The sequence below is a fragment of the Excalfactoria chinensis genome, chromosome 1 (genome assembly GCF_039878825.1).
Source record: "Excalfactoria chinensis isolate bCotChi1 chromosome 1, bCotChi1.hap2, whole genome shotgun sequence".
NCBI classification, from domain to species: Eukaryota; Metazoa; Chordata; class Aves; order Galliformes; family Phasianidae; genus Excalfactoria; species Excalfactoria chinensis.
Genome location: NC_092825.1, coordinates 98899108 through 98923195, shown reverse-complemented (window position 1 = coordinate 98923195; position 24088 = coordinate 98899108). Strand labels below are relative to the sequence as shown.

The window sequence follows — 24088 nt, the reverse complement described above, 5'->3', positions numbered from 1 at the left end:
TTCCAGGTAACATTGATAGGATGAGTGGGAATGGTTTCACTCTGCACCCTGAGGTGCCCATAGAAGGTTCAGGTTGGATATTAGGAAGAATTTCTTCTCAGCAAGAGCAGCGCTGCAGTGGCACAGGCTGCCCAGGGAGGTGGTGCAGTCACCATCCCTGGAGGTGTTCTAGAGCCGTGTGGATGTGGCACTGAGGGACGTGGGCAGTGGGCATGGTGGGGATGAGCTGATGGTTGGACTGGGTGATCTTAGAGGTCTTTGCCAACGTTAATAACCCTACGATTCTATCATCTCACACCTAGATGTGCAGAAGGGAGTGATGTGCCTCCTTTCCAAGCTTTGCCCCTCAGGGAGGCTTTCAAAATCAGATAAAATCAAAAAGCAGCAGGGACCGCACGGCTGATAGCACGGGGAAAACAGGAGAGAAGAAGCCTCCAGCCTTGCGGGGGGAGCCCTGCAGGAATGAGTGACACAGGGGGGCGGGTAGCAGCTCTAGCTTCGTCCTGTTCTTGTGCCTGCCCTGCCTCTATCCCTATCTCTTCTCCTGCTCTTATCCTAGCGTATCACGGGTCCGACGGTGACGGGGAGCCGCAGGACGCTTCCTCCAGTGCCCCTGCGCCCGTGTCCCCCCCAGAGCGTGCAACCCGTCCCGCTCGTCCTCGGAGCCGCCCCGCCCCGCCCCGCGGGAGGAGCTTCCCCCTCCCGCCCCGTCCCTCCCTCCCGGTGGCAGCGGGGGGCGAGGGCAGCGGGGCGGCGGGAGCCGCGGGCAGCGCAGCGTAGCGCGGAGGCGGCGGCGGGTGCGCGGGCGGCGGGCGCGGAGCCCCCGCGCCATGGGCGGGCGGCGCGGAGCGGCGGCGCGCAGCCGGCCCCGCCGGGGGTAGCCGCCCGCGCCCCGCACCGCGGACCCGGCATGAACTGAGGATGGCGAGCGCCTTCGGCCCACGGTGGCCCCGGCGAGCGGCCCCGGTTGGTGGCAGCGGCGGCGGCGGGGGGCTCCTCTTCGTGCTGCTGTGCGCCTCGGCGGGCCTGCCCCTCAGCGGGCAGCAAGTGCTGCGGATCGGTGAGTGCCTCCCGCGGGCACCGCTGCCGGGCGCGGGGCTCCCCGCTCCGCGGCTGCGGACCGTGCGCGGGTGCGGGGTCGGGAGCGGAGCGCTGCCCCCGGCGGAGCGGCTCCGGGCGGGCTCTCTCTGGCCGCCGCCACTTCGGAAAGTTTGCCCCGGTGCCCGGTGCGGGGGGAGCGGGGACGGGAGCCTCTGCCTAACGCCGCGGGGACCGCGAGTAGCGGCTTGGAGAGCTTGAAAAGTGGCGAGATCTCCCGGGTCGGAGCTGCACAGGGCGCTGCAACCTTTTGCTGTTTGCTCCCGTCCTCTTTTCGAGAGGGGAAACGTTTTCCTTCCTTCGTTCTTAGCTCCCGACTCTGGAACGGAGGGAACGCTCCCGAAGTGCTACCCGTAAGCGTTAGCCCCAGCAAACAGGGATTTGTTTTTTAAACGGGAAACTCCGCACCATGGAAACCCGGCTCGGCTCGCAGGAAGCCGCTCTCCCGACAGTGGGCTTCTTGTGTCGGTCAGAGAGACGGTGAATACAAAGTATCGCAGGAGTTAGGGGTGAGGAGCAACTGTGGAAGAGCTGTGGGCAGGAGATGCCGCTCTTCTGTTTCTCTATGCCTTTTGCCCGTCTCTCTTGGCGAGTGCTGAACGTGAAGCGAATAAAGAGAAAAGAAATCGTTTGCACGGCCCGGGGGGATACGCTGTGTAAGGCACATCCCTGTGTCAAGCAGCGGATTGGTACCTCTTGGCCTCAAGTGCTAACCCCACTCACGAGAGCTTGTCTAAAAACCCAGTGGAAGGCTGCTTCCAGCTCGGAGAGCTCATTATGGATTAGATAGGAAGAAATGAAGGGGCTCAGTCCCTCAAAGCACTGAGAAAGGGCAACCTGAAGGCACCCAGCAACTTGCAACTGAAAATCTGAAATGTGTCTGGAGCTCTTTGCATGCTGAGAGTGTGTTCTTCTTTCTTATGGGGTGCAGCTGAAGTTTGCTGCTCTCTCTGCTCCCCGCCACAGAGCTGTGCCCTGTGTTGAGGCAATAGCTGTGTACACACTCAGTGCAGGTGAGATGCAAACTGAATTCAGGGCTAGTGGAACTCATGGGAGAGAGTGTGCTCAGATAACTCAGGCTGTAGCTTTGCACATTGCATGGCTGCTGCTGCAAGGCAGCTTTAACTTCCTTGTCTTTACTGGGAATAGCTTCTGAGGTAACTGGAACATTTTAGAGTTTGAAGGAAAGCGTATTTGCTTGAATGTAGGCTAAATGCTTAGCTTTGTGCATGATAGAGCCTTGGCTTCACAACTGGTATCAGCCCTGCAAGGACCAGGCAGAGATTTAGAGTGTGCTCCCCTCCCTCTGTCCATCCCTCCAGGGCACAACGTGCTTTGCTGCCTGTGTTCATTCTAGCCAGGCTCCCAGGCAGTTGCCCCACATTGCTTTTCCCTTACATAGTCCTGCACAGCTTGTGGGCTCTCTGCTGTGAGATGTGTGCCTGGTGCAAGTTCATTCATTCAGTGTGTGCAGCAATGGTGCCCTAATGCCGTCTATGGTCATACAAACAGTAAGTGTGACAAATTGCTATGCTTTCAATCACTGCAGCAAATACACATCCAGAGTGATGCTGCCTGAGAATGAATATTCCTTACGCGGTTGTGAATGCATAAAATATGCAATGTACTTATTGCTATAGTTATCCTGCCTATAAAGTAATGATGTCATCAAATATTAATCCTTCACATCCACTAACAGGGACAAGTCTCTCTGTCACTCTTCAAAGTGACACACAGAAGTAATGGAAATAACTCCTTCCACACTCTTTGTGATAACATAATAAAATCATTCCAAAGCATTTCTGACTGAGGAAAATGCCATTAAGCCATCAGATTTTCTTTGTCGCGTTTTAGTTAATTAGGAAAAAGAAAGCACTGCCATACAATGTGCTGCAGTTTGCTGCCTGAATTAATACACTGCATTTAATTGCATTTTGCACTGTTAGGGAGCTTTTGGATATTTTTTGATTTTGTTGGCTTATGATACAAATGAACGGATTCTTTTGCTGGCATTTAATTAGTTGTGAAGGGAAATTCTGGCTATTTCTCAGCATCTAGGTGATGATTACTTTCCTATTCATCTAAACAAGAAAATGAACAGTAAAACTGATCCATTAGGAGAAAACAGTAGAATCTGAAATGTGATACAGTTTCAGTTTCGTGTAGTGCAATACTTTAGTGTCTTACTATTTCTTTTCACATTCATGCTAAAAAGCTTTTTCCTTGATATATGAACTAATAGAGCTATCCAAGGAAATACTGTCTTTATCTACATATCACCCACTCGACTATATTATATGAAAGTATATTTGAAGTTCACAACCCTCATATTTTTGACTTAATGCTGAGGAATTTCTAGCATTCGCGCTGAGTCAACCTAACCCTCTTGCCTGCCCTAATAGTACCGCTTGTATGAATTGAACCTACTCATATATGGGAAGGAGAATGCAAATTAAGATGAGCAGGCACTAAGTTACAGAAACAGTCTCAAAAGCTCTGAAATCTCACCAGCCACAAAACCTGATGTTAACGCTGGAGGCAGTTTTATTTCTTAGCGTGTGTCCTTTGGGCCATTGCAACTTCTAACCTAATGAAGCTATAAGAATAAACTTCGGCATTACTGAGGAGTAATTAATAAAGAGTAGCCGTTCAAGTGATGCTCTGGATTAGAATTAAAGAATAGTTGAGAAACTACACCAGATATTAATATATTGCTGGACTTGATTAAAAAGAGAAGATGGCACTTTGCAACAGATACTTGTAGGAAGTTAAACTTGGATGAATCTTGGAATTAATCTCTAAAATTAACTCCTGAAAATGAGCAAATGAGTAATTCTTAGGTTTCATAGAAATTGCATTAGTTGATGAAATAGACGCTCTTCAGCTGATACCAGAAGTAATTTTCAGTAATATTTGGTATGTTTCTATAGTTAATTGGAATATTTAAATATAGGTTTTGACTCTGCACTGATTTATTCCTTACTTCAGCAAAATTCCCAGTGGTTTCGTGAGCTGTGTTTTCAAAGACAGAGGATTAGCCCCATAATGTTTCTCTCTGATTGAGAAATGTAGATTTAAAACAGACACACATAACTCAGCCCATGAAATACGGTTTTCCTCATAAGCTGAAATTTTTAGTATAGCTTTCAGCAGATCTGTCTGTATTTCCATAAGCAGGGCTGGAGCTGGGAGGTTTTTCCTATGTAATATTTGCATTTCTACACTTTGAGAATGATAAAGATGAGAGCCTAATTAATTTCGCTGGAAATTTGCTACTTCGTGTCAACCCTTTTCAAGACTTTATTTGTGAAGGGAATTATATTAATACACATTTGAGCTTCTTCAGTGTGACATGGAAGGTTCTGTCATATTTTAATGTCATTAAAATGTTAATTAAAAGAAACTATTTCTTATTAGATGTCTACATGGCACTGCGTTCCGTACCGTCTTAGGCAGTGTGACTGCATTTTATATCATTAGATGATCAGACTTTAACTGCACATTGTTAACCAAATCCCAAATGCTCAGTGGTTCGTCATTTCACTATAATATATTTTACTTAAATTTCCTAATTCTACACTTAACAGAAGACTGTTTTGCCACAAGTATTTCTGAAGGATTCCTACCAAAATGTCCCAGTAAAAGTTATTAGGCATCTCCCTTCTCACTGGATTTGAGAGTACTGCACAAAGTGTGAGAAAGTGCATTTTGTCTCATGGTCTAAATGGTTAATCAAGTCAGAACCTATAAAAGGCAGGTGCAAAATGCATTGCCAGCACCTTAGCAGAGCACTCCAGCACGTCTGTGCTTGTGCACAAAAAGGTCGGTGGAGCTCAGTGGCCTCAATGCACATTGTGATCCTGTAGAAAGCACTTGACTGCATTGTGATTCGCATGGTTACAACCTGAAATTATAAAAAACAAATCTTATTGGCAGTTTCTTTGTGTTCTTCCACTTAGGCTTGAAGATACAGATGAATGACTTACCTTGGGTTCTATACCATTGTATTTCCAGGTCTTTCTCTTTTTTTTATCATGGAAGATTCTTGCTGTGCTGGGTTGCTCTGCTGGGGAGTATTAAAAAGTCATGAAACCATGCTCAGCTGATGTACATTGACATCCTTTTATTGAACTCAAGGGAGCCATGCTGGTTTAAATTGCCTGAAGAGTTGGCTGGACATATTTAATATATGAGAGACAAAACTTTTGTAATTCCCCCAGCTACTCTGCCTACTTACCACCCTTCCTAATGATGGGTAGGGTCAGACAAAGTCAAACCCCACATGTCTTGTTTCCCTTGTTTTCTGCTTATGTGTTCAGCAGACTTGGTAACAACAGCTAAGCAATGATGGTCAGTGAGTGCTTGCAGCTCACCACAGTGACCATTGCCCCATCAGCTCTTGGTACCTCAGTAGCAGTGTTTGCTGGAAGACTATGCTGCTGCTGGAAAATCATTGTTACTGGGATGGTGTAAAACACTAATCAGTACGTGAAGAAATCTAGAGGTGATGTTAACTTTCCAGAAAGCAGATAGTGTATATCTCTGTTGTCAGAATGCACCTAAATGTCTGCTTTAACATGAAATTGATGAGCTGTAAAATCAAAAATTATAGTCTTAAAATAGTCTGTAATATTATGGCTTGATGACTATGCAGAAGGCAGCCAGCTACTCCCAGCCGTACTAACAAAAACACCAGATGTGTTGCTTCTGTCCTGGAACATTTGTCAGAAAAGATTGATGAAGAATGGCGAAGAAAAGGTCCCGAGACTAGAGTTGGGATGGTACACTCAGCACTGAGGGAGATGAAAAACAATTAAAAAAATATGGCATGATGGTGTGTTACTGCTGCATTTCACATCTTGGGAGATTTGTGATTAGCAATGGCAAATTTTGCATAGATATCTTAGACAAGAGGCAGGTGAGTTACGGGAAAATGAAATGGAAAACAGGCAGGGCTGTTTTTGTTCCACTGACATCCGTGCTGTAATAATTTGTTACTTTCTCTTAACTTACACAAGGTCTACATCCTAATGTGCAAAGTATGTCTGCTGTGCTGCAGTGAGCTCCATGAGGGCAGATAAATAAGGCATCCTGCTGTGTTTCACCAAGGCTTCAAATGCATTTACGTAACATATGTGCATCAGTTCAGACTTTCAGGACTTCAGTAAAATAAAGGATGAAATCTTCACAACAATGAAATCAATGAAATTTTGCCAAAGGATAATAGTTTTCCATCAGACATTTTTATTAATGCAAAATGTTTGATACTTAACCTAGTACTTTTTCAATTAATAATTCATGCTCAGTATGGTGAACACTGCAGGAAGAGCAATCATTATAAATAAAACAAAATTTCTTTGGGTTCCAGTTCTTGCCTAATAGCTTATTTCTGTTCAGGTGTAATGAACTTCTTTTTGAATTCCTGTGTCCATCCCACAGTACTAAATTTTGTATATCCAGCATCAGTTCTTGCTGTCACTATAAGCTCCTCCATATGGTCCCATCTCCACTTAACATTTTCCATTCAGACCACAAGTACAATCTCAATACTGTTTTTTCATTATAGTCTGTTTTGTCTATCCTGATCAGTAATAAAGCTTAAACCCTCTCCTCCCCTCCTCAATATTTTAAACAACTGCCTCTAATCTTCTTTTCTCAGAAGGGCTTGATTTGACCAACTAGACTATAGATTGTCCTGCAATGAAAGAAAAAAAATCCTATCTGAGACCTGATTAGTTTTACTCCACAGCTTTGGATCTGTAACCCGCAAGCCCAGTTTGTCCTAGTTTTTGTTGACTTTAGGTTTTAGTTGACAGTAATGAGTTTATGACTTTGGAAAAGCTTTACAGTGGGAATATTATTACCCTTCATTCTCTTCTATTTTATTTTTCTTTCTGCTGAAGGTGATTCAGCATTACCTAGAAAATGATTCGCTTTCAAATGGTGTATTTGCTCTCACTGAGCATAATTAAAACTGTTTCGTTATTCCAAATAGGCACTTTTTCATTTCAACCGGAGGAATGAAGTGTCTGAGCAGGCTGTTAAAATATCTTTTTTTTTTTTCTCTCATTCTGACAGTGCATAAGTTTTTCTACATTATTTTTATACCTTCCTCTGTACCTTCTCAATAAATTGGGGTATTACAAACACTGGTAGATGTGAATCAGTAATATGTCATAGCAGTATGGACAAAGAGTTAGTAATGATCTTAAAAGTTCAGTTTTGAGCTTTTCTTTGGTCTGTTGTGCTCTTTGCAAATACACCTTCTGGTTGTTTGTTTCTTTGGGCATTCAAATTATACTTCTAAAAGTTTAGAAGCTGAGCGTTATGAATTCTGTTAGCATTGAAACTGGTTCCACATGCTGCCACTAGATCTAGGCAAGCAAACTTTGTCTGTTTCAAGGAAAATTATGTTTCCAGCACATTGATTCTGGCTAAGGCTCAAGACCAGCTATCCTTCCATATTGCTAAATGGCACAGAGGTCCTGGTGAAATGCTGAGTAGGTGGAAGTGACAGTCTGAGTGCAGAAGTATCTCCACAAATATAGAGAAGAACTTGTTTGGAGTGAGAAAGTATGCAAAACTCATTGTTCTATCTACATATGAAGGAGCGAAGCGTCCCACATCCATTATGTCCAAGCAACAGTTTTTGCCAGAAGTATTGTCACAGATGCTGAAGCTTTGCTTTGGCTGTCAGACGGAGGAGGAACAGAGCCTTCCTTGAATTTAGTGATGACACACCGAGACCTCAAAATCACCATGATTTCATATCATAGTGATTTTTAATATGTAGAGAGCATTTAAAAACCCACACTTTTTAAAGGATCAGGCATGCTAAAATATTGTAAGAACATTTAGTGCATTGTAAAGTCATACTTTTCAGCTCTAAATGTTTTGGAATAAGCAAGAAAAGATACTAGCAGACAAAAGGATTTGGAAAAAAAACAAACCACCATTTAAAAAGAACAACATTAGGTAGCTATAAGAAAAGAAGTAAAAATGTTTGAAGATACAAGTTTATTCTTGGCGTCCCCTGGGATGCTTGATGAAGCAGAGTCCTGCCAGGTTGTTTTTACTGCCCTTGCTGCCACTCATTTCTACTAAGGATCACCTCCCCTTCACCTCCCAGGGAGAGATGTGTCATTAACGTCCTCAGCGTGCAAGGCAGATTCCCAGGTGAGTAATTAGGCTTGCCTAATCTGCCACTGCTGTTTCTGCTCTTGATGGCAGTCTGTATGTCAGCCTAACATATTTTAAGTATTTCTTTCTCTGCTTATTTCCTTAATGCTAAATATCTTTTTCTGTCAAAAAGCTTTGGCCTTCACAGTCCATGAAAGCACACATAGATCCATGAGTCCAGTAGGTTTCTAACTCTGCTTTCCAACAGAGTGTAACAAGAGTAGGCCAAGTATTTGGTCTTAAATTTATGATTCTAAATGGAAAGAAAGCTACTTCTCTTTTCAAAGTTTGTCTTACTTATAACTTTAGGATGTTATAGCTGTAGTAAAACTACTGCAGTATGCTGTAACAATTAAGCAATGAACAACTACTATGACTTGCCCTATTTTTAGGGAAGGGGGATTATATCAATTGGGTTTACAGATTCTGAGAATCTGGATCTTATAATTAGGAGGCAAATCCATGGAAATTGATGTTAATGGGATCTACCATGCAATGAAAGGTGATATTGAACTAGTTTCCTTACTTCCTCACCTCATGTAGTTCTTACTGTGTTGTATTTCAACAAGAATCATAATGAATAATAATAACACTGAGATATCCTAAAGCAGTAGAGCTCATTAGTACTTCACAGAGCAGATACAATTCATTTTATTTTATGGCTTGGGAAATCAAGTCCATAGGACTGGAGTGTTTTTCTGGAAAACTTGTGGCAAAGCAGGAGGTGAATCCAGGCCTTGAGTGCCAACACCCTAGACCTCTGTCTAGTGTATCGCAACTTTGACGTTTTCTTAAAGTTTGTATATGCAGTGAAGATTTGCATAGATCCTTGGAAATTAGGAGTTTGGCTCTTGGAAGTACCTTTTCACTGTTCAGGTTTCTTCTAAGCATACTTTCAGCATAGAATCATAGAACCTCCCCTGGCACAACTTGAGCATGCTTTCTCATGTCCTCTCCAGCCTCTGTCTTTGCATTTGCTGAGGACTGGTGCTCTGCTGAAAATAAGGCATGGTAAATCTGAGAAATGGACAAACGTCTGTAGGATACAGTATGATTTCCATTTGTTCTCCTCATTTTGTCACTTCCATCGACTACTCCACCAAGGCACACATGCCCCCTGTAATTATACTTCTTTCAAATATAGAAGCACTTTGACTGTCTCCTTTCTAGAGGGTGTCATGGTTTCGTACATGAATAAGATGGTAATTCCTTTTACAAGACTGTAACTCTTAAGTAAATACAAAACATTCCCTGAATTGAGCTGGCATGTTGTCTTGTATGTTTCAGCACCTAGTTTCCCTCTTTCCTCCAGGAAAGGCTCTAAGCAGCAAGAAAGAGACTTTCATAGCATTTGAGCTATATACAGAGATGCACTATCAAAACCATTCAGCTTTTTAGCAAAAATTCAGGTGTCCTTATAAAACGTAGTCATACTAGCTAAGAATTAAATCTGGCTTTAGGAAACACATCCATCTCAGTGCTTAGAATCTTTGGTATTTACCACCCTCCCCCCCCTCCTGGTCTCATCCCTGGCAAAAATATGAAAATTAGGTGCATTCAGACATAAATTTCCAGAGGAAAAAAAACAACAATAAAAAAATGCAGCTTTTGCTTTCACAAAAGCAAAAGCTTTTTTCTCCTTCCCTTCAAGAAAAATACAGGTGAAATCAAGCCATTTTAATCCTCCTTTCTGCCATGCAGCCTGCTTTCTCCTAAATGTCTGGGGGGTGCTGTGCCAAACCAGTCATTGTTATAGATGTTATGAATAGGAGGCTCAGACCTGATGGAACATGACAAGTAGTTTATGTGAAATAGTTACTTCATTCTTGAGAAACTGCAAATTAATCTGTTTTTATCTGTATCGGTCCCAAGAGATTAATCTCAAGACATCAGAGGCCATATCAAGCTTAGAGACACCCCATCGGTAGTCGGAGGAGAGGAGATCAGGTTGCTGCAGCAACAGCATGACATATGTAAAACTCTATTTGATTATGTTGGTATCACAGAGAAAGCTGTTTAAAAGTTGGGTCAGGTTTTTTAGCTGTACTATACTTTTCTAGAGACTGTCAGTCACTGTCAGATTGGTCAGTGACTCAAAATGCATGATGAATAGCTTGATTAACTTATGCATTACTTAATCTCATGTGTATACCAATCTAGCTGTCCACATAAAATAATTTAGTAATAAGATATTGGAGAATTATTAAAGGAGCTAGTAATAAGCCGCATAAGAATTCTTACCTGCAATTTGGAGACAAACAATAATTTCTGATTAAAATGTTTTTATGTTTTGATTTTGAATACTTTCCTTCATGCTAGAGTTCAAAAAAGCATGGGAAATTACTTACATTAAACAGACAATCTTTCACAGCCATTAGAATGGGAAAAGAATGAGTAAATATACAGGCCACCAGAAGGACATGGAGTCACTGCTCTTCCCTTATGATTGTTCAAATGTATTTTGTATGATAAACAATGCTCATGATAAACAAAATTGCTTTCTTAATAGAATTCCGTGCCCCCAATTTATTCACTCATATTTAAAAACATTAAATGTAAGAGTCCATAGTCAAAGAATGCAGTAAATGAGGCAGAAATCCTGCAGAATAATGTATGTAGTTAAATAACAGAAGATGGTATTTTGAAGTTGTTTGGTATTTCCCATCTTCTGGGGCTTCGCCTTTAATCTAATGTGTTTTAATAAAAAAAGTTTTTGTATAATTTTCTTTCACTGTGGAAAAACAACCAGAAAACCCAGGAGCAGAACGCTCCTTTGTTGATACCTAGTGGGACATTCTTCACTGCTAGTGCAAGAGATCTGTGATGCAGAGCAGGGACCTGTACCACCTTACAGTAAATGTGGCTGCTCCATCTATGTACCTTGCCCTAGAGAAGAATGAAATGTTTTTTCAGAGGTCTTTGGTGATGGGAAGACAAGGGACTGGCTGGCCATGCAACACTGCTGTGAAGGGTTCTGGCTTATACTGCTTCTGACACCAAAAGGGACAAGGGACAGCTCCTGCAGATTTAGGCAACACGTACATAGTGTAGACAGGTTAAGGTAGGCACTTATCTGTCCATTGGGATAAAACCACCACTGACTGTGTGTTTGTGCAGCACTGGGCCATCACATTTTAAGTCCTGCTTGAATATGTTGTCAGTGAAATGAATATCAAAATGCTTACAAGTCAAGAAAACAACAACAACAATAAATAAACAAACAAACAAACAAAAAACACCCATCAACCATTTGTTATTCACAGGAACAGCTAAAACCTCCTCTATTCAGTCTGAAATAGATGCAGGATAAGGAAATGTCACTTCAGATGGCTACAGACATGGTTGTACAGTGGGCAGCAACAGAAGTCCTTTCACATTGACAAAAGCAACAAGGTCCTATTGGCAGTGCTTATAAAACAAGAGGTAGAGCTCCCCCATGGGAAAGATCTTTTTGTCTATGTTGGAGGTGAAGCATAAATAGCACCTAAGTAATCAGCCTGCATTAGCCACGTTGGTCGGTCTCGTCTGGGTGGTCAGAGTTTCTGTCCATTGTCTGGTTAAGGACAATGGAAACTTGAGGTACAGTAGTAGGATGGTGGCTGCAGCAGTACTGACAGCTGTGGGAATGCAGTCTGATTTGGCTAAGGCAGACCAGCTTGGGCAAGCCAGCGCAGGCAATGCCTTTCCTGGCATTTTACATTATGAAATACTGCATTCTTTACTGCAACCTGCTTCCTTCACTGAATTCTATCTGCTTGAATAAAACCTTTTAAGAACAGCATTTGTTCTTTGTTGAACAAGTTTCCATTTGTTTTCCTGCTAATGGCCAAGTGGAACAGAAAAGAGAAATGCAGGTTTTCCTGCCTCTTCATTTGTAAACGGTTCAAGAAACACCCTTCTAAGGACACACAGCATTCTTGTCTGTAGTACACATCCCTACACCTGATAGCAGAGATCTAGGCAGAGAGGGAGCTTGCTGCAACGAAAGGCTTAGTATTCAGTGTGAACAAGCCAGCATGTAGGGGGACTTTGATGAGAGATCATTTGGTTTGGGTTCGTGCTGAACTTTACTGTGAATGATTTGCTATCCTGTGATCTACCACTGAGCTGTCACAGTGGTGATGTAAGGATGATTTCAGTGCTCACTTGAAGCTTGCTGCCATGTGCAGAACCCCATGGAGCAGAGTGGAACCAGTCAAACACAAAGTTCACCATGCATGTGACCAAATATGTCAACAAAGCCATAGGAGTCTGTGATTGTAATGTAGCCAAATGTCAATGGAATTCAGTGCAAGTGAACTGCTTGTCTATTTGGGAACTTTACACTTCCCAGCCATGACTCCTCAGTTTCTGCTTCTGCACTGGGCATGCATATGCTCACCTCACCCTGACCACGTGCTCCAGAGTAAGGTTCAATCCTGCCACCAAGACCACTTGCAGAATTTTGATGTAAAATGATGTCTTTTTCTCACTATCTCTGTTCCAACAACTTGTACACAGAAAGCTTTTTATTCTTCCAAAGCTGCTCGATTTTAACTATGCCAAATCATCCCAAAAACTTATCAGCAGCACACTGCAGCTGGAGTCTAGTACGACTTGATGCTTTTCTGACTGTAACTATCTAGAAAATTTTCATTTCACGTCCAAATTGTTTACTTATCTGCTACAAACATATGTTAAGAGAAGTTAAGGCTCGGTTGCCCAAGGTGCATTTTAATACAGAAAAAGAACTGCTTCAGATATTCCACATTACATCGTCTAGCTATATCTGGTGCTGTAAATTACAAAGCTGCTCCATTGAACTGAATGAAGATTAAATTTTTGAACGCTGTTTCTGAAGAATGCAGATTTTTCTCTTTGAAATGAAGAATCTGTCCTGCATCAGTGTGGCTCACTGCATGCATTACTGCCCAGGCTTTCTGTTTTTTAGCCTGGGTGCCAAACTGCTCCCTGGGGACTGTGTCCTGTCATTGATCCATGTACTGACATTAAAAAGCATCTGCAGATGGAGTGAGTGTGGGTTGTGCCCTGAGCAGCAAGTGGTCTGGGAAACTGTAATCTGCGTGCTGTCATCTTGAAATCAGATCTGTCGGGAAGGAAAATAAACAAGAAACATCTATCCTCTCATCTGCATAAACCTTCTGTAGATGCCCACTGTATGTAAAGTACACAGATGTGTTTTAAAAAATCATCTCCCTACAGCTTCCAAACGAAGTACTTTTGTGCTACTATTTTACCTTGTTTCTCTACCAGGCTCAATTCCTAGCTTCCAGCCCTCTTCTCTTAGCTCTCCAGACGTGAGGAAGTTTCATCTGTTTTTTTCTTCCTTCTGTGACTAACAGTGGCCCCTGGGAGGAAGAGGAGTGGGTGCCTCCTTTAAAGCAACATAGTACCATCAGAATCCAGTGCTGAAAAACAGTTCTGTTGCCTCTGTATAAAAGGATGAATTTAGACCAATTTCCTCTTACAAATTAGCTCACATGCATCCACTCAAATTGAGACATTGCAGTGATCCCAAACAGTGTTTGGACGAGCATTAGCGTCTCCCTTAAGTTGAGAACAGTGATCACAAGAACACCTCAACCTGCTGCAACTGACATCTTCATAACAAAGTGGTAAAGGCCCTTTTACTATGTCATGCCCTTCATCACCTAGGGTGGTCAGCATAGTCTCATCCTTTCTAGGATTGCTGCATTTAGAGTCAGAGACAGAAAAGGAAAGTGTTTTCTGCTAATTAGATGGCCAAATGCTGTATGCCCTTTGGCTCTTAGCTTTACATGGGTGTTTTTCTGTATGTAAGAAGATCAATTCATATGTCTTATTTGGGATGTTTCTTAGCATACTTATATATGCCTGTTCAAAGAAGGACAAGGAAGATGGTGAAGGGTCTGGAGCACAAGTCTTATAGAGAGCAGATGAGGGAACTGGGATTGTTCAGTCTGGAGAAGAGGAGAACCCATTGCTTTCTACACCTACCTATAAGGAGGTGGTGAGATGGATGTCAGCCTCTTCTCCCAGTTAACAGTGATAGGATGATAGGATGAAAGGGAAGGGCCTGAGATTGTGCTAGGGGAGGTTCAGGTTGGATATTTGAAAAAATTTCTTCTCAGCAAGAGCAGTGCTGCAGTGGCACAGGCTGCCCAGGGAGGTGGTACAGTCACCGTCCCTGGAGGTGTTCAAGAGCCGTGTGGATGTGGCACTGAGGGAAGTGGGCAGTGGGTATGGTGGGAGTGGGCTGATGGATGGACTGAGTGATATTAGAGGTCTTTGCCAACCTTAATGAGTCTGTGACTCTATAACCAAAAGTTAGCCCAAGTTTCTGTAATGTATGGAAATGCTTTAAGCAGCAAGATAATGAGAAATAGTGAAGAAGAAAAATATAATTGTTCTTAATAAATCTGCAATAATTAATATATCAACTATTGTTCTAAGATCACTCATGCAGTAAATTTCTGCAAGTCCATAAGCACCCATAAGGGTGGAGAAGTCCCACCTCTTCTTCTTTCTCACAAAGGTAATTCCAAGAGTCCAGTAATTCCATGAGGCCTCCTCTCAGCCTCCTCTACTTCTAGCTGGGCAGACCAAATGACCAAGGAATAGGGCATTTGCCTTTGTCAAAGAATCAAAACTCAGTCATTCTTCTATAGTCATCAATTTATTATAAACTTCACAGGCAACAAGTATAGCCCAATGAGCGCAAATATAGCTTCTCCAGGAAGTTTGATTTGACGTGAGCTTTAAACTGCCTATCTTCAGCAGGTAGAACATCAAAACTTCTTTGAAAACCAAGTCCTTGCTCTTATCTACAAGTCCATACAGAAAATCTGTGAGAATATGGTACAAAATCATCTCTTCTGATCCTCTGTCCTTTAAGTGACAGATCACTTAGTCTCAGAAAGAAATATGACCCAGAAGCTATTTTAGCTATGTTTCTCCCAAAGTCGATGAAGCTGTGCCAGTTTATACTGATGGGGTTCTGGCAAGTGTATTATTCTGACAGAATAACAGTTGGACAATTTAACTATGGTTCATCCAAACTGCATATGAAGTTCAGAATTTCATTTCATTGAGGAAGTCAATGGAAATAGTTCTCCTACTTCTCTTTTCTCCAGCTGCCGATTTTGATAAGATCTCCCACTCCAGCAAAAGTTTCCTTCTTTGTCCTGCTTTTTCTCACCATGGGAAAGGCAGAGAAAGAATGCCAAAAATCACTGGCTTATAGTAAGACCAGATGTTGTCAGGTGTAAATTATTCCAGCCACTGATGGTGCTGTTAATGGACTTGAATAAGAGGAGTGCTGGAATGTCTTCTACCCATTACTTCTAGAAATAGCATAATTATTTACGTATGATCGTGTGGCTGTGGCACAGAAAATACTAAAAACACAAACCTCCGTGTAGAAGAATGTCTTGTTAGAAAGAACCTTCACTTTCTTTATTCAGCTTAGCACAAATCTTTTGATTCAGGACACAAATATATCACATAAGGTCAAGCATCATACAATTTTGGTGTCACACTGAATTCATGGTAAAGCTAATATTGTTACAGTCCTGCTGTGACTGACATAAACCTGTCATGTTTTCAACAGGGTGATTCATGAAAGTTACAGAAGAATCAATGGAGATAAAAATAGGTAATGCAATAACAGCATCCATTTTATCATAATTTAAATTGTGTACACCGAGTAACCTGATTAAAAGGGTCACATTTAAATATAAGCTGGCAAAACTGTTCATGAGAGTCACAGAGAAGGATTCCAAGATGATCAGCTTTGCAGGTAAGCCATGGGGTAATAATATATCAGTCTCCACAGGACACATAATCCTTGTTGTTGTCACTGAGATCTCTATGAATGAGGGGCAACATGCAGTCTCCACCACTTGTGAAACTTCTTTCAACTGGGGAACTGCACTCAGCCTGGCAGATTTCTATTTGATGAGTGTCAAAGTGAAATGAAAAGGCCCTGAATAGTATGCTGCAAAGTTAAAGATTTCCTCTATATTCACTCGTAGGATCTTACAGGGGTCTCTGTGTCCTCTGTGGACAGTGATTCTGTCCTAATATTTCAAGGTGAAAAAGGTCATTCTGTCACTGCCAAAGCATACTAAGAATTGTGCATTCTGTATTTCGAGATGGATTAATTGCTGCCATTCTTCTTGATATACTTGATGGACTCTGGAATGTGTTGCTCAAAGAAAGGAAACATAACTATGAAAAAATATGTATAAAATACAAGGTTACAACATAATTATCATTTACTGTTTTTTTTTCTTCTTTCTTTCCCCCACATTATCTATCTCAGAATGCACATCAGTATTTCAAGTGTGATCTGATAAATTTGAAGAGTTCCCTGACCTTCAAAGAGGTTCATGAACTTACATCATCCAAGGACTTACATCTGTTCAGTTTGTACTGTGTACAGTGAATTATCTATGTGTACGTATACGTACAGTACAAGTGTATTGTATACAGTGAAACATAACTGCTTGATCCTTTTTGCTGCACAATGATGCTGCAGTTATTTTGAGAAACTCTAATGTCTATATTGCCAGGGTAAGAAGAATGGAAGGCAGGAAGGCAGGAAGGCAGGAAGGCAGGAAGGCAGGAAGGCAGGAAGGAAGGCAGAAAGGAAGGCAGGAAGGAAGGAAGGCAGGAAGGAAGGAAGGCAGGAAGGAAGGCAGGAAGGAAGGCAGGAAGGAAGGCAGGAAGGAAGGAAGGAAGGAAGGAAGGAAGGAAGGAAGGAAGGAAGGAAGGAAGGAAGGAAGGAAGGAAGGAAGGAAGGAAGGAAGGAAGGAAGGAAGGAAGAAAAGAGGGAAAAAGAGAAAGGAAAGAAAAGAGAAAGCAAGAAAAATGAAAGAAGGAAGCAGAAGTAAAGTGCTTGCTGAAGAGCTTGTCTGCTGAAACCTCAATTACATTTTTCTTCCCCCCATTCCATAATTACTGTTACTTTGGTTGCCTTTCTTTTACTTTCTCTATGTTCTCCCCACAGCAGCACCAGTAATTCTCTTCCTTCTCCAAAGTCCTGATGCCTATCCCCAGTAGGCCTTCCAAGAGGCAGTAGTGTTGCTTCCAGTAGACACTCAGTTATCAGAAGACCAAAACTGCAGCTAACTTTAGTTTTTTACCCCTGATGTGGCCAATCACTGCAGTCCACACACTGTTACAACATTTTTAGGAACTGGATAACTTTGAGTACTCTATTATATGTAAAACTTGGCTAAACTGGCCAGTGGTTTAGTTATTGGTGCTAGCAAGAGTGAGACAGATGAGCAGATAACATGACTTTGCAAAACTTGTTTACTTAGACAGTCTGGCTGGAAAACAGACTCAAATCTTTTGGATTAAGAAATCAGATGTGTCTGTTACCCACAAACTATATTATAGTTGAGATATAGCCAAAATACAGGCCTCTCCATTCTACACTCTGTGAAGATGTATAATCAAAACCAAATTGATGCGGCTGTTGCAGCAAAACTTATGCTTTTGCAACAGATAACATTAGGGAAAATTTGTTTTACTTATGGGACAAGAGTGGATTAATATATTATGTTATCTCCTTTCAGGCCAACAGTATCTTCCCTTTCTCCCTAGCCTGGGAGACTGCAATCAGGACGCAGACAGACATCAAAGGAAAAACCTTTGATAGCAATTTCTGGAATATCAGGACCATCAGTGTAGCTCTGCTTTCTCTTCGTTACAGGGAAATGTGTTTCAAGAAATCAAGCAGCACAGGAAGTTCAGAACGACACCGATGTTTATTATTAAAAAATGTAATCTACATCCTTCACACATTTGAAAATTTGCTTCTCTCAGTTATGTTATGGATGATAAGTAAAGCACAAAATCAAAGAGAGAATTTGTTATTTCACTGAAAAAGTCCTCTACAATGCAGAATATTAACAGGTATCATCATCAACATTTATGTGTGAATCAGGAGGGAGAAAAAAAGCCCTCACAAAGACGGCAGAGTTTCACTGAGGGAGAAAACGTCTCATATGATGTGGTGGTGGAAGAGGAGCTGGGGATTTGTGTGCTGTTTTCTCAGTGACCCGAAGCACTGCAGTGTGCAAGAAGAAGACAGAAATGTTAGGAAAGTAAGTGATACATTTGAACAGAGCAATCTGCACGTGGTGGTAGTTTATATGTGTGGGCCATATGTGATAACAGGAGTGGCAGTCCTGAAGCACTACTGTGTGGTTTGGCTTTAGGCTTTTTGCTGATGCACTAAGATAGCTAATAGTCCTCCTGTTACATTCAATATATACTTCTATCCCTGCCCTTACAGCCCTCAAAATTGGAGCTGGAAGTTGCTTTTGAAGCTTGCAGGCTTGCCATAGGAAGGCGATTATTTTGGAGTTCTGCTACAATAGCTCTTTACTGCAGTCTTGCTATCTCCTGTCATCACGAGCTCAAGCACCGGAGACACAAGGAGGATAAAGAAAAGGAAATGGAATGAAAAAATCTTAGATAAGAGTGAATTGGCAGGTTGATAAGTGTGTGGAATTGCATTTATGCACATTTTCTAGTTAAACTGATGCACTTGCCAGCATGCAACATGCTTAAGAGATTATAGAGTGCAGAGTTTATGCAAAAGTTGTCATGAAAATCCCAAATACACTTCTCTTATCCTGGCATGTTGTATTGTGCCCCAGACTTGAAGGAAGTCTGCTCTATGAACAAAGAAATCTTGAAGGTCACATGAATGTGCTTGTAAAACCACCAGGAGAGTATAAGAATGTATTTGCAGCAAATAGACAGTAAGAGATTTATTTATTTTTCTTTCATTACAGATGCCTTTTTATTAAGTTAAGATTCAGAATGTTCAGTGCTCCTGCCAGTAGTCAGGATAACAAAAAAGGCCAAACTGGAAGAAAGTCAAGTTTCCTGGTCGTTTTAAGACTAAGTAAGTCTTAGAAATTCAAGTAACTGACAGCATCAGAACAATTACAACTCTGCTGATGACAGTCTGAGTCTTTTACAGTCACCTTCCAGAGCTTTATTGCTTATCATCAGATTGCACAGTTGGCCCCAATGGAGAAGACAGGTTGCTACAGATGACAGGATTTTTACAGCGGGCAATCATGATGGCATTAGTGTTTATCCACTGCAGTTAGTATATAAATCACAGCAAATGGGCTTCCCCTTGAAGTCAGAATCTGTTGTTTTATTTTTGCCCAGGCACGAGTATTTATCCACCAAATTGTGAAATTGCCAGACACTCTTTATGCCCAGTCCATAGAGCAGTTGGAGTTTACTTTCTGCAGATCACAAAACCGATGTTAGAATGCTGCTTGGAGACCCAGATGTTAAATTACAGGTGACTTTATCAGAGAGCTCTCCCTACTCTGTGTGAGCTGGAGGTGTTTTGTTACAATTGGTCTTTGGAGGTCTGTGGTAGGAGATTATGGTAATGCAGTATGGATATGGAGCTGCTTCATCACCCCGAGTCATACATGAAACTCTCTGCAGTGCACAGCTTGGAAACAGAAGGATAATTTTACTGAGGTAAATACAGAGCTGCAGTTTTAGCTCAACAGTCAGATCATTGATTATTGTAGAACAGGCAATTCCCAGAAATTCTTACATAAATGAGAGGAATTGCAATATAAGCATGTTTGGAGGTTTTTCATTTCACTTTTCAGTGTCAGACAGTTACAGGTTTGAAAGGAAGAGGTTAGAAACCCTGAAAAAGAGAATTAAGGAAATATCCCTCAAGAAAGCTCCTTTCCAGCTTCTTCTCCTCTAGTGTTTCACCTACTACTACCACACATTAATTCTGCATTTAATCTTGTTTGATGTAATAGTAGCTGCTCTTATTCTCCTCATGTGTCTCATCTTTTCTTGAATCCCCCCTGACCTCTCTGTTCTCGGTATCACCTTGCAGTAACACATTCCACAAGTTAATTGTTCTTCGCACTGAGCAGTGTTTTCTCCATTTCGGGTTTTGTTGAGTATCTTCTTTTATCCATAAACATGAAAAGGATAAACAGGAGAAGATGATCATCTGCCTGCACCCCTCTTGTCATTTGCTGTATCTGCATCCTTTTTTCTCTGCTCAGTTCTGTTGGCCATTCCATCCCCAAAGATAGAGCCTGGGTTGTAAGCTGGGCTTTATTCCTCTTGGTATTAGCAGTCAAATCTAAATGTTAGTTGCAGTTAAACAAGGTGTTGTTTAGTTGAGGGGAAAAGGAAGAAACAGCTGATAGAAAGGAGAGTGGTTGCTTTTACCTCTGCAGGCATCCTAATGGGAAATTTTAGTCCTGAAAGGAAAATTCCAAAGGTTAGGCTACCATAGTAGGAATTTCACAGCTTGAAGCTTGCATCTGTGCTTTCAGTTCTGCTCTGAGGGTGCTCTGAGAGAACCAGCATCTTCTGATCTCCCTAAAAAGCTATCCCATTTCCCTATCTGCCCTGCAGAGCCGAGCTATCTCCTTTAAAACCTGCTGCGGCATTATGTTGGGTCTTTTTTTGACATATAACTCTGAGGTCACCAAAATGGGCTTTTTATAACACTCTGCCCTCTGCTAGGCAGTGACTCCTTTGAAAACAGCCTCTCACCTTTTATTCAGCACCTTATTGCCTGGTATTATCTCCTTTGTCCTATGCTGCAGATGGGTTTTAGTCATGCTATGAGCAAGAAAAGTTAGACTCTCGCTAGCTATATTTGTCCACAGACGATGCTTTGTATTTTATACAACAGCAAAATAAGCACCTGTATGTAAAAGACATAGGGATATGCTCTCTGATCTTGTCTGGAAAGGCTGGGATGTGACTGTGTTCAGATCTGGAAGTAAAACATGCAGCAATCTAAATGATCTTGTGAGATTTTAAATAGAGACACGGCTTGCTGCACCAAGAATGCAAATGTCAGTTTTCTTTAAGTTCAGGAACTGTGTGTATAGCTCAGAGATATGCATGAGCAGCCACAAAGAGCAGGGTGCTCTGTCTTATTTGAAATAAGGAAAGCTGCCTATGAAGTTGAGAGAGCAAGAGGTGCATCCATGGTGCCTTACACTTGTCATCCTATTTTAGCACACACACACAAAAGGGGTCTTGTTATTTGTGCCCGCATTACTGTCACTCTTTTCTGTTCCCATTTGTGCTGTATATCTCACATCCATTGAAATGCGTCTCTGCTTGCAGCAGCAACTGTTTTCACCATTTTCTATAAAACAGGTGTTATTCTTCATTTCTTTGTAAACCAGGGAGCTATATGCTGGGCATGGTATAACAGAACACTTGTATTTTCAGTGTGGGATTTATAAGAGTGATATAATTTGGCTTGATTGCACCGAACGTTCTTGATGGTAAAGCCTCAGACATCACTGAAGTAGGGGTAGGCTAGTGTAAAGCACTTCTAACTACTGCTTTCTGCTAATTTTTTGTGCTCAGTGGATCAGCTGATGCAAAGCAAGACTCTGTTCTGGAAAAGAGATTTTTTTTTTTTCCAGGCATGTGTTGCTGCAAAAGAAGAAAGACACTTACAACGATCCACATACAAACAGGTTCTTGTAGATAAGCCCGAGATCTATCCTAGTTGTCCAGCCCTATGCAGTGCATACAGCATTATTAATATTTCCTAGTCCTATTGCTTTTCCATCCTGTGTAGGAATTCTGGCAACTGCGGTGTTGCTGAGAATCCATTTTTGATTTAAAAAAAATAAAGAAAAAAAGTCAATGCTATAAATATACAAATCTTTTGGAAGCTGTGTCAAGAAGACATAATTGGATTTGTTTTGGGTGTTAGAGACAGGACAGAAGGGCATACATTGAACGACTCCTGCGTTCAGAACAATGTACTACATGCCCATACCCAAAGTAGAGTCACCCCAGCAGAGGAGAGTCTTCAAAATGTGCTTTATAGCCAAACTGAACCTGCCAAATCTACAAATAACTCTGTGCGTGTGTGTGTGTATCTAGTCATAGTTAGATGCCAAGAGCTGAGTTTTATTTATTTATTTATTTATTATTATTATTATTATTTTTTAATTTTATTTTTTTATTTTTGCCTATAGGGAGAGTCACATATTTCAGCAGGAAGCAAGACTGAGGAATACAGACAAACTGGATAAATTCAGTCTTGTATGACCATTCAGATAACCCAAGATTACTTGACTGAAAATCATGTTCACTATTCCTGCTTTTCAGTTTCCTGGAAATCTAGACATTTATACTTGGAAGTCCCCAGATGCATAGAATCGTGGAATCATGGAATGGCTTATGTTGGAAGGAACCATCAAGTTACAGCCTCTCTGCCACGGGCAAGGTTACCAACCACTAGATTAAGTACTAGGTCAGATTATGCAGTGCTAAACCTGTTCAGCCTGGAAAAGAGAAGGCTTCAGGGACATCTTATTTTGGCCTTTCAATTCTTGAAAAGAGAGCTTATATGCAGGAGGGAAATCAACTTTTTCATGGTCTGATAGTGATAGGATAAGGGAGGATATTTTAAACTAAAAGAAGGGAGATTTATATTAGATGTTAGACAGAATTTTTTTTCCTCAGAGGGTGGTGAGGCAGTGGCCCAGGCTGCCCAGAGAATCTGTGGTGCCCCACCCCTGGAAGCACTCAAAATCAGGTTGGATGGGATCTTGGGCAATCTGAGCTGGCTAGGTGGGATTTGAGGCCCCTTCCACTCCAAACCATCCTGGGATTCTATGATTCTGTGATTCACTGATCATGGAATAATCTGTTATGGAATACTGCAAAGTTTCTTATTTAACAATGGCAGTAAACAGAAATAATATTTTATGGACTAAGTCAAGGATTTCATTTTATGTGGGAAAATCCAAATGCAATGTCTCTTTTTTTTTTTTTTTTTTTTTTTTTTTTTTCCTATGGTAAGTGCATTGTCCTCATGATCAGGTAAAAATATAAGCCTGAGAACATAGTTTAGTTCTGAGATGCTATCCCTTTCTTATATATGATGTCTTTAGATGTTTCTGAGCATGAGGCTCTATATCTTGATGTTATCAGAAGGTGTCCATTGACCACAGCAGTGAACAGCCCTGCTCGAGCAGCTGCAGGCATCTGTGGTGGCTCAGTGTGCTCTCAGGAGATGCCTGCTAGTGGTAGGCTTGCATTAGGCTGTACTTCTGGACCATGCAGTCCCATACAGCTTCATACAGCTTTGATGCAGCAGAACTGCTCAGAGGTGCAAAAGCACATTGTGAGCTGCAGCTCAGCTGAAATGATACATGTACCTGCTCCCTACAAATCTTTTCACACAATACATAACAGCAGCAGCACTACCATCACCATTGAACAAAATTTCTATACAACCAGTGTGCCTTGTGTCTTAAACAGGATATATGATAGATCTGTGTACTCCAAGTTTTTATTTCATAGTGGATCTGTCACTCACAGGCTTGTGTGCCAAACATCATGTTTGGTAGCTGTCCTTCCTTAGTAACCCAACAAAATCCAGTTATGCTAGTAACAGAATGAAAACAAAGCCAGTTGTGACACATGTATAAATATAAGCACTGTCAGCAATGATAGTATTTTTGCATGTGAGCAGAAAACAGAAAAGAAAAAGAAATTCCTGGATGGAGTACTGAGTTGAATTCTCTCTGTACTTAATTATTACAGAAAATGCAACACCAGAGTGCCCCTGTGAAATGGGAAATTCCTTGGCATTCTACAGCTGGACAGGAGTCAGGGATCCCAGCCTGCCCTGCAGCACAACCACTGTTCAGCAGTTAGCCAAGTGTCAAGGCCCCTGCAGCACAGCATGTATGAGAATATCCATGCTGCCATACAACTTCAAATTGATTTCTCCCTTAACCTACAGGGAGCACTGTTCCTATGG

The 24088-nt window shown here is 41.7% G+C and overlaps 1 protein-coding gene across 4 annotated transcripts in view; it reads left to right on the top strand.

Annotated features, from left to right (window-relative positions):
* The first annotated feature begins 875 nt into the window (after positions 1 to 875).
* GRIK1 (glutamate ionotropic receptor kainate type subunit 1) overlaps positions 876 to 24088 on the top strand; it is a 155351-nt gene continuing 132138 nt past the window's right edge. For 3 of the 4 annotated variants that reach the window (XM_072347980.1, XM_072347719.1, XM_072347815.1), the window contains exon 1: positions 876 to 1060. In XM_072347980.1, coding sequence (XP_072204081.1) covers positions 922 to 1060 — 139 coding nt within the window. In that variant the 5' untranslated portion in view covers positions 876 to 921. The remainder of the gene's footprint in view (positions 1061 to 24088) is intronic. The other variant, XM_072347893.1, reaches the window with a different exon arrangement.